At 38.4% G+C, this 11,318-nt stretch overlaps 1 protein-coding gene across 2 annotated transcripts in view; it reads left to right on the top strand.

Moving 5' to 3' along the window:
- The first annotated feature begins 264 nt into the window (after nucleotides 1–264).
- hhat (hedgehog acyltransferase) overlaps nucleotides 265–11,318 on the top strand; it is a 35,149-nt gene continuing 24,095 nt past the window's right edge. The window contains exons 1-5 of one of the 2 annotated variants that reach the window (XM_089120380.1): nucleotides 265–614; nucleotides 3,259–3,384; nucleotides 5,850–5,917; nucleotides 7,191–7,304; nucleotides 7,390–7,584. In XM_089120380.1, the coding sequence (XP_088976506.1) occupies nucleotides 3,270–3,384; nucleotides 5,850–5,917; nucleotides 7,191–7,304; nucleotides 7,390–7,584 (492 nt within the window). In that variant the 5' untranslated portion in view covers nucleotides 265–614; nucleotides 3,259–3,269. Of the gene's footprint in view, nucleotides 615–722; nucleotides 2,739–3,258; nucleotides 3,385–5,849; nucleotides 5,918–7,190; nucleotides 7,305–7,389; nucleotides 7,585–11,318 lie in introns of those variants that run through there. The other variant, XM_039693905.2, reaches the window with a different exon arrangement.

Here is an 11,318-nt window from a genome sequence, read left to right as displayed (position 1 = left end):
CGGAAGTTCGCATGGGTTCATCTCGGTTCATCTGAGGGGTCTGAGAACATATTAATATTAGCATGATATTCATAATAAAGGCTAGAAGTCTCGTCTGCGCTGCTGGCCAATGGAGGTCGACGTCCCATGCGACGTCCGCACCTGGCGGCCATTTTGTCACAGGCAGCTCGTGAACAGCACGAAAACAAAATACTCTTAGAAATCTTGACGGATTTACAAACGGTTTGGTTTCTTACAAACGTTATTAACGTGGCTATAATTCTGAATGATTATTTATTTATATACTTATTATTCATAAGTAGGCAGTGTCATAACATATCTATGACGTTTATTACAAACCAAACCGTTTGAAAATTGGTAGAAAATGGAGCAAGTTGTGGAAGTACAGCTGCCTGTGACAAGATGGCCGCCAGGTGCGGACGTCGCCAGCAGTGCGGACGAGTTATCTAACCTTCATTATGGACAGCTATGGCTGCAAGGCAGCACCACCAGTTTCAGAACCCCAGCGCCAGAACCGGAAGTGAAGGAGGGGCGGAATTATTATTATTGCATTATAATTATTTTAGCAAGCATGTAAGGACAAACCCGGCCTTGAGTTCCTCATTTGATACATTGTAAGTTAAATTTAAACAAAATTGGCCAATTGGTTCCGAGAGCTCCGATATTACGTAGTAGTTAGAATAGCCAATCCGGATAACAATTCAAGTAAAGGTTGGTAATGTTAGTTCCAAGACTGTGGGCATAGAAAATGGAACCCCACAGGGAAGTGTAATTAGTCCAGTGTTATTTAATATAATGATCAACGATATCTTTGGGAAGGTAGAGAGAGGTTTTGGGTTATCTTTATTTGCAGATGATGGGGCCATTTGGAAAAGAGGGCGTAATGTAGAGTTTGTTTTAAAACAGATTCAAAGAGTGTTATTATCTGTAGAGGAATGGGGAAACACATGGGGCTTTAAAATCTCTCCTTCTAAGACTAAATATATAATATTTGGTTTTAAAAGAAAGTTACCAAAACTAGGGCTATATATGTATGGGTCTCCATTGGAGAAGGTAAAGGTTTTTAAATTTTTAGGCGTTTGGTTTGAAGAACGTATGACTTGGGCTGTGCATGCAGATAAAATTGTGCTGAAGTGTGAAAAAGTTTTGAATGTAATGAGAAGTTTGACTGGGTGTGAGTGGGGGGCTAATAGAGAGACGATGCTGCTAATTTATCAGGCCATGATTAGATCTGCTCTAGATTATGGGTGCTTTGTGTATGGATCTGCCTCCAAAACTGTTCTATCTAGGTTAGATGGGGTGCAGGCAAGGGCTTTGAGGCTTTGCTGTGGGGCCGTTAGAACTTCCCCAGTTCCTGCACTTCTCATTGAAATGGGAGAAATGCCCTTATGGTTGAGACGTATTAAATTAGGGTTACAGTACTGGGTAAAACTTAGTGGATGTAATCATACCTTCCCAGCAAGGTGTCTGTTACAAGAGGTTGCTGGAGCTTATAGATATAATACATTTTTTGTCATAGTAAATCAGTGGGCAGGGAAGATGAGTATGGATCAAGGAGGTATTTTAGAGCACACAAGCTGGTTACCAATACCATATTGGATGTTGCCTGAAATTAATATTGAGTTGGGTTTTTTACAGGAAAAAGATAAGTGGAAAGTGGCACCAAAAATAGGGGAATATCTTAATTCAATTAGGCAGAGCACAATGATTATTTTTACAGATGGATCTCGAGATCCAGTTAGTGGGAGAGCTGGATTTGGGGTGTATGTGGAACAGTTAGGGTTGGAAATTAGTCGGCGTATTTCTAATGGAAGTTCTGTCCTCACTGCTGAATTAATGGCAATTCTATGGGCTCTATGGTGGATTGAGGAAGTCAAACCTAGAGAAGTTATTATCTGCTCTGATTCTGTAGGTGCTCTAGATAATTTAAAAGTAGGAAAATCTAAATCTCGTCCTGACATTGTCAATGACATCCTGAATGTGGTTTTTAGTACTAGGTTTATTTGCAACATCAGTTTTTGCTGGGTCCCCGGGCATGCTGGGGTGAGTGGGAATGAACGAGTGGATAATATTGCAAAGGAGAGCTTAGGAAGAGAAGTAGATGTTCATTTATTATTAGGAAGAGTGGAATTAAGAGAAAAAATTAAAGAGAGTTTAATAAAAGAATGGCAGAGAGGGTGGGAAAAGGAAATTAGGGGTAGACATTACTTTTCTATACAACCTGAAGTTAGGAAAAGATGCTCATGTAACTTTTTGTCCCGCAGGGACTCAGTTAAAATGTGCAGATTGAGATTGGGGCACTGTGGGTTGAATTATTCTTTGCACATTGTAGGGAAGCATGTTTCTGGCTTGTGTGAATGTGGGAGTCTTGAGACTGTAGGGCATGTTTTCCTGGAATGCAGAAAGTATAGGGTTGAAAGAAATGTTCTCTTTAGTAAACTGTCAGGATATGGAGTTAAGGCTTTTTCTGTCTTTTCTTTGTTTGGACACAGTGATGAGCATAAACTGATCTCCAAAGCAGTTCTTCAATTCCTGCATGACACAGGATTGTATGTAAGAATTTAGTACAAACTTTGACCCGTGGAGGGCAGTAATACGCTCAGCAGCGTCTACACTGCCGGAATCATATAAGAAGAAGAAGCCAATCCGGATTCGGGGACGTGACAAATTTCGGAAGCACAGGGCGGAGCTTCACGGCAGTGTTTAGCGGCACGAGAGTTTTTCTGTTTGTTGTTTATGTGAGTAACTGAAACGTTAATGCAAACATTATAGGTCAGGGATTGTTGCGAAACTTGCGATATGCTGATGTAGTTGTCCAGCTTGTGTAAAGAAATCATTTTATCTGTTTAAAACCGTGAATGACTCTTTGAGCAAATAAATCTTGATGGACTTTACATCCCAATTTAACTAACGTTATTGAACATGATTTTCTTATTTCGAGGTTCCTTGATATATAGTCAAGGATTATATAGAGTTAATTGTGGTATGGAAATAAAGTAGTTCTTAAAACGCCTTTCCTTTAATCTTATTACTGGTGAATGACGTATTTTAGATAGTTAATGTTCCGTAAATTTGACTATGCATGCGGGATTATTGTCTATTAAACACATCGTCAAATCCTCCTAAATACAGTTTAGTCTATTATTAATCCAATATTGATTCACTTATCCTGCTATATTTGATAACCATGATGTTTGCAGGTGAAAAAACTCCTAGTCTAGCCACTTACTAATCACAGTGTATCTTCCTAACATGTAGGTTCAGTTTCCATGACACAAAAATGGGAGCTGGTGTCTCTACCTCGATGGGAGATGACGGCCTACTGGATTCTCTCCTTCTCCTCTCATCTCTATTCTTTCTACCAGCTGCACAAGTTTTCTAAAGGTGAGCTGCCTTTCTGGCCCAGAACAAAACACAAACTCCCCCAGGTTATAAGAGAGGGTGTGTCACCCCCCGGGTGTTCAACTGTACATTTTCAATTAAAGAGAACACTGATTCAAATCCCAAACCTGAAAAAAAGCCAAGAAAAATCTGTATATTACATGCATAATGCGTGACCATTAGACAACAACCCATCCACAATTTTGTCAGTTAGATATATAAAACATTATTAAATTGTTATTAAATGAATGTAATATTGTTATTTGTTCAGAATGAATATAAAAAAAATTTTGCTGCATTTTTAGTGTAGGCCTACGCATGGACTTTATTTTATGATGTGTCAGTTTGAAAAGGGCTGCTGTGGTGTGTGTGTGTGTGTGTGTGTGTGTGTGTGTGTGTGTGTGTGTGTGTGTGTGTGTGTGTGTGTGTGTGTGTGTGTGTGTGTGTGTGTGTGGACGCCTTGGTCCTGTCCTGTTAACTGCTGACTCTAAGAGCTCTGAAAAGGTTGCGCTGTCGTTTTGAGGGACGACAGGATCTCAGGTCAGCAAAAGGCAACACACAGCACCCATTTTTATCTCTTTAAACCAAAATATGCCAGTCAAAAAGTGCAAAAATAAAGCTTTAAAACTGGGCTTTCCTCGTGCTCAAAAAAACAAAACAAAAACTGCATAAATACAATAGATGAATCTGATAATACATTTAAAGATAAGTATTTTTGCCATCAGAAAACAGCATTGTTTAAGGACACTATTTAGATGACTTTAGGTTCAGTTTCATATAGTCTTCATACTGGTAATAGTAATATTAAAAAAAAAAAAAAAAATGACCGGAATACTTGAGAAAGCATTCACTTTATAAGTTTGTGAATAGTAAATTAGTCAATGTTAAGTACTGACAGGCTATTGATATATTATATATATATATTTTGATATAATATTGCATGTTGTGTCTTATTGTTTAGCCAGGTCTAATTTCTTCATCTTAAAGACACTTTAGGCACTATGACTCACATTGTTTCTGATGTAGGTTTCTATACATAACCATGATACTTCTTTCTGCAGTCTTTGTGTCTCAACACAGTGAGACCACCAGATGGCAATGTGCTCTCACTTCTGTTTCTATGTACACTTTCTTTTCTGGAAAAAGAGTGTGTGTTTATGACAATGTGAATAGATCCTTGCCTGCCATTGCACCCTGCAGGAAAACCGTCTGTCGAGGTGACTAGAGGTCCATTCTAAGAAACTGGATGAACAAAAAGAGAGGGATAGACAGAGAGGGGAGGGGTGGGGAAAACAATACCAAACTGACACTGCATTGCAGGGGAGAAAGAAGAGAGTTAATGCATGTGTGCTGGGAATATTCAATATTCATCATCAAAACTTATCCATGCGGATCTTATCCATGTAATGAAAGTGGATAGGGCTGCCAAGTTTACTTTTTTAAATGCAATAGTGAAAGTTCTGCTAAATGTTCAGGAAAAAAAAATCAATATCTTTGAAACTGAGAAGTGCATTCAAACCTCCATCCTATAGTGTCCGTTCAATCAAACTGAAGATTTAAGTGGATGTTAAATATCTTAGATCAGTGGTTCTCAAACAGGGGGCTGTTATTTTAGGTATTTTAATAATGAATATACATTTTTTTTTTAGTAATTCCAAGCTTAAATACAATACAGTGCCAGCCAACCTGTCTCAATTTTTTATTGGGTCGGTCCAAATACCCACACTTGCGAGCATGTTAACGCAACTGGAAGTGCGCAAGACTGTCCCAGGTCTTAAAAATGACAAAGCTCTGTACCCTTAAATTAACGCATACTAAACTCACTATCTCGAACACCAGTTTATAGACATTCTACTGTAAGTTAAATTCATTAGATATTGCATATGCCCCTGTTTCACAGACAAGGCTTAAGCCTAGTCCCAGTCTTAACTGAAAGTCACTTACACTGACATATCTTAGTTAAAATATATCAGTACTATTTATTCATCTAATGATGCACACCAGTAATATTTTACCAAAGGCTACTTAAATGTCCTAATTGAACTAAGGCCTAATCCTGGCTTAATCTAAGCACTGTCTGTGAAACCAGATAGTAAAACATAAAGTGGTGCACATTTTATTGGTGCATCGATGAGTGTATTTTTTTACAACATTTGCAAATGCTTTTTATTATATATTATATATTTATTATTTTAAATATATTATTTATATTATATTTATTATATATTATTTTTATTTTTTATATTACTAAATTGTATTGTCTGTTACATGGGTTCTGAACAGACATTAAGAAGTTTATTGAAAATCAAAGTAAAACTCTGTAAACTCTTGGATCCCATTGAGTGTAAGCTAACTTGGCTAGTAAACCTGAATTCTGATTGTAGTTGACCAAAATAGTCACATGTGCAGACTTTGTATTACTCCAGAATAGTGTATGAGAAATGTGTTTTATTGTGTGTGATTGACAGAGCATGAGGTCAATCTGGACAGAGAGGTGCAGCTGCAGAGAGGGTTCCTTATATGGGGATTCAAGAAGGTGAGAGAACATGCTGGTTATGTTGACTTTTATCAGGATGGCACATTTAGTTAATGCACCCCACTAAGGGCAATTTCCTGTTTCCTGCCCAATCAACAAGTTTATATATATATATATATATATATATATATATATATATATATATATTAGGGATGCAACGGTACACGGTAAAATCCCGGACCGTTCGGTCAGCCTTGCACGGGACAATCTACCCTCGTGTCCCGCGGGACTTCGGTTTTGCCATAGAGTTCGTGCTGATCCTTTTCCCGTATTTTCCGCACTATAAGGTGCACTTAAAAGCCTTTAATCTTCTCAAAAAACGACAGTGTGCCTTATAATCCGGATCGCCTTATATATGGAATTAGTTAACAACGCTCCGCGTTATTAAATTCGCCCGCGAACTCGCGCTCGTGTCCAGCATATGCCCGCTTTGTCACACGACGCTGCTCGCGCGTCACAGATGTTCAAAAAACCGCTCCCCGTTCACAGTACCGGGTCGTCTCATTCAAAACAGCGAGCCGTTGCTGCAGCGAGCCGCCGCACATTGAATATATGAGTCAGGCTGCGAATGTACGTTGTGCCCGCCCCAGCGCGCTCACGCTTACTAAATAAACGCCTCACCTCCGGCTCCGCGCACTCTCTACATTCCCAGCACATCTAGTGGATGCATAACGCAAACCCAGTCAAACGTTTGACTGCAGTATCTTTTTGCACAAGAATCTCTCAATAGTGGATGAGTAAATAACATTGCACTTTGTATCCTGAATGAAGTTTTTTTTTATTATATTATTTTGCTCGGCTCTTTTTATTCAAACCACAAGCTAATTTATGTTTGTTAAAGGTAAAAGTGAACTTTTTCTTTCACATTGATCACTTTATATACCAGTTATCAAGGTTTGGAATTGGGATCCACTTGAATATTCTAAAGTGTGTTTGTTTACATTTTGTATTTTATAAGTGGTAGTTGAAGAGGTTGTATTACTTAGTTCTGTTCAGTACAGACTATAGAGTGTTAATTTATTTCATACACATTGATGTTCTTCCTACTGTGACATTATGTTAATGCATATAAGAAAAATAAAACATATTTTTGGGATGAAATAGCAGTCTCTTTCTGCACAAAACATGTACCGAAACCGAACCGAGACCGTGGCCCAAAAACCGAGGTACGGACCGTACCGTGGGCTATCTGTACCGTTGCACCCCTAATATATATATATATATATATATATATATAAAGACAAACAAAACTCTGTTTGTTTTGTGTTTTTAGGACCCTACTGATTTTGAATGGAGTTTTTGGAATGAGTGGGCATGGCGGTCTCTTCTGTGGTCTCTGATTGGCCATGCTGTGGTGTCCAGACTGGCAGCCTGTTATCTGCCTCAGGTCATTTGGATGCAGAGAAGATGAATTTGAGCAAGTCATCAAATGTGTGCATTTTTCATCATCTTTCTTTGTGGACTCGTTACAGTTCCGACTGGCTGTCTTTGCAGTGTATGGCTTGCTCTCTGCTGGTTGGCTTCTCGGTGTGTGGGGCGTGACTGTGTTGATGCTGCATCTGAGCATCTCATTGGTGGTTGCCCAGCTACGTAGCCCCGCCCTCTCGTGGTTTTGCTCACTCCTACTGCTCTCCACACTGAATGTCAGTGCCCTCCAGGATTTACAGGTGTGTGAATCTCTGTGCAACTGTAATTGCTGTAATCCATGTACGTGAGGCATCAAAGTTGCCGCTCCTCTGAGGAGAAGCTGCATAAAAGTGTCAAATTGAAAAGGGTTGTTCACCCAAAATTATTGACATGATGTGCTAACCCAAAAATGTCCTCATTTTACTCACTTTCATGTTGTTCCATGCCCATATAGCTTTCTTTTTCCCCTCTTAGAACACAAAATGAGACATGTAAATGGTGTGCTGGTTTCCATGCAATTATCATAAATGATGGTGAGATCTTTCATGCTTCAGAAAGGATGCAAAACCACCATAAAAGTATTGTAATACTGCAAAATCATAAAATTGTCGCCATACTCCAAAATAATGAGGGAAGTAGCAATGCTTGAACGAATAGTTCTTTTAAGTCACATCTTTTCAGTTGGTTGATTCCAGTGGTGTTTTACTATGACTTTTTATACTATAATTTGAATTAGTTTTTTGTTGTTCTTTTGTCATTTATATTGTTTTCTGATTTCTATTTAGCTTTAAATTACTTTTCAATTTCAGTTTTACTTTCAGTATTTTTAGTATTTCTTAAACTTAAAGGGTCGTACACACCGGAACGAATATCGGCGCACATTATTCGCCAGCATTTTTCAACGCGTTTTTTGTGTTCACGCTGATGATGAGCCGAGTGAACATGCAAATTCATTCCCTGACATTAGATGGTGCCCATTTGCTCAGCAATACCACTCCGTAACAGTTATCTTTTATAAAGATGTTTGTAGTCGCAGTCGCGTTTGTCACATAGTTCTTTTTTGTCTAACACCAACAAGACCAGCAGCTCTACATTCATCTTGCCTTGCATCTTCCTCGTCTTATTTCTTTCTGGCAGTGTAGACGGCCACGCTTCTTGGCGTAGATCTTCTGCTCAGCAAGACCGTTTTGTGTTTGAGCGTCCCCAGTTGTGTTTTACTGTAACTTCAGACACGTGAGCAAAAGTGCCAATCTCATTTGATCGGATAGTTTTTGACGTGGCGCGTCAAAATAAAAATAAAAAAGCCTGAGGCGTTTTTTTTTTAAAAAAAATGACGCTTTTACGCCTGGTGTTTTCCGCGACAGTGTGTACACTCACATTGGCACCCTTTGTTTAGTCACGTGGCGTTAAACGTTGGCGAATATCGCGTACGCAATTCGTCCTGGGGTGAACAGGCCTTAATTCAGTTAGTGGTCTAAGAAACTTTTTATTTTTTTTTCAATTTTAGGTTTTTCATATTTATATTTTCTTTAATATTTAGTTTCACCTTTATTTCAAATTATTTTAATAGTTTTCTTTTAATTAACAACAACAACACCAGTTGTTTCAGTTCTGAAAACCAATCTGAATGGTTTATGCACAAATCAAACGGATCTGTTCAACTCACTTAAGTTGAAAGCTTCCCAGAGGTGAAGATTATCAGTGAATAACTTCAATTTTGTTCAGTTTCTTATGTCAAATCTTTTGCATGACTATCACAGAAGACTTGACATGAAAGCAACGTTACAGCGCTCCATATGACTGCTTCATATTGCTTTTTTTTTTTTTGTACATGGAAAAAAAATCAAGTCCCTCTTCATTGGAATTGCATGGAAAGGTGTGACCAGCACAGTCTTCAAAATGTCTCCTTTTGTGTTCTGCGATGATGATTATTCATTTTGGATGAACTACCTGTGTCCCTTTAAAGCTTTCTGTATTGATGGGGCGGAGGTGTGATGGACAGAGTGAGGGATTTGTCCGGTTCAGCCTCAGTCTGTCCTGTCTCCAGGGCTCTCAGAGCACATCTGCAGAGCTCCGCAGAGAGAATGAGGATGAGACTGAAACAAGTCCGCATTAAATGTCACCATTCTCTTCACACAAACACAGTGATGCATACACTTTCAATAAGTCTTTCAAGCAAATATTCAAAGTCAAACATTTACCTGCACAACAGTTACCTTTTTTCTCACACAATAGACGTTACAACAGTACAACCAAAAGAGCCTGCTGGCTTCCAGAAGGTCCTGTTTTTGTTTGTTTTCTTTATCTGCTTTGTCACTTGACACAGTGAATGATTGATTGACAGCTGTCATTAAATAACTGACTGAAGGTGAAAGCAAAGAGATCAACAAGCTCGTGCAGATAGACAAGACAAAAGAGACTGAGGGAATATTGATCTGAGTGACAAATGAGTTCCCTACTTTCCTTGAGTTTCTCCTTGATTAATTGCGACACCCCTTCTTAATTAACCTTCATCTAATTCTTATTTATTACTCAGCAGCATCTATTAGCATACCCATCCGAAGAACATGCAACTGTAATTTAATCTATTGTGATCTTCATTCTCTTTTAATTATATATTTTTTGTTCTGTATATCTCTGTTTACCTCAGTTACTTATGAGCTGTGAAAAACCCTCTCGAAGACAGCAATACCCATGCAGCTATACCACAGAGACTGCCATAACGACATACAAAGAAAACAGCATCAGCCAGTGACTAATTTCAGAACGCTGCCCTGTCATTTAGTGTAATTTAGAGGTGGTTATAGCTTTATTTTTGAGTGGCGATAATGAGTTTTTGAAAGTGGCTGCTGCTGTGTCGGCTGGCTGGATGCCAGCTGTCTTCTGAGTATGCCCAATAGATAGTTTATTTCAACACAGAGGATCAGTGGATGCTGGCCTGAGGTGGAGTAATTTAGAAAGATGGAGCTGTGGTTTACAGCGCTTGTTCATCACTTACAGTACATAGAAGTCTACCTAAAGGATAGTCTACCCACAAATGAAAAATTCTATATTACAATGGCTTAGTATAGTGTTAAAGTGATGGTCCACCCAAAAATGTAGAAGTCTGCCATCATTTATACTCACTCTTATGTCGTTTTAAACCGGTTTGACTTACTTTCTTATGTGGAACACAAAAGAAGATATTTTGAAGAATGTTGGTAACCAAACCGTTTTGGTTTATTGTATGGAGCAAAAATACAACTAGGAACCAAAACTGTTTGGTTACCAGCATTCTTCCAAATATCTTCTATTTTGCACAGAAAAAAAGTCTTAACAGGTTTAGAACGGGATGGGGGTGAGTAAACGATGGGTAAATGACATACAAAGGACATTTTGGCCACCCTACATGGAGCTTAAAAGTGTCTGAATGACATTGCATTGGATACAACATATCAAACTTGGTTGTAAATGGTTCCAAGATGATTTTTAGTAAATAGAGAGCAACCATTTGTGTAGTTCATCAAATTTACTGGAAATGTTCCACTAATGTTGGATAACCAGTCTAACAAGGCTACTTTTTTGTCGTCATTTTAAAGAATATATCTATTGTTTTATAATTTCAAACAAACTGTACGGCTGTGCTATATTTCTTCACAATAAAAAAAGATAATAAGTGCAGCAGTTTTACCAGTGAAGTGTGTCCTTTCTGTCTCACTGGTGGAACTAAACAGAATTGGAAAAATAACTCTTTTTCAAACACACAGAAGCTCACAGAGCCCATAAAATAAGTTGTGATCCTCAATAAACTGGATTTTAGTTTAGGGGCTTTGGCAGAGTTAGTCAAGGGTGACGAGAAGTTACTGGGTTCGATCTTTTTTCAGCCTGAAATTTTGTAGATTGTGGTCCTGCTTTACCAGTTCTGACAAGGTTGTGTAATGTGTAGTTGTATAAATGAAATATGGACATGCTACAAACTCCATGTTGGCTTTGTCATGTGACATTACGTCAATTG

The sequence above is a fragment of the Pimephales promelas genome, chromosome 15 (assembly GCF_988280905.1).
Source record: "Pimephales promelas chromosome 15, fPimPro1.hap1.1, whole genome shotgun sequence".
NCBI lineage: Eukaryota > Metazoa > Chordata > Actinopteri > Cypriniformes > Leuciscidae > Pimephales > Pimephales promelas.
The sequence above is the reverse complement of the archived record's forward strand: the minus strand, read 5'-3'. Positions and strand labels throughout refer to the sequence as shown.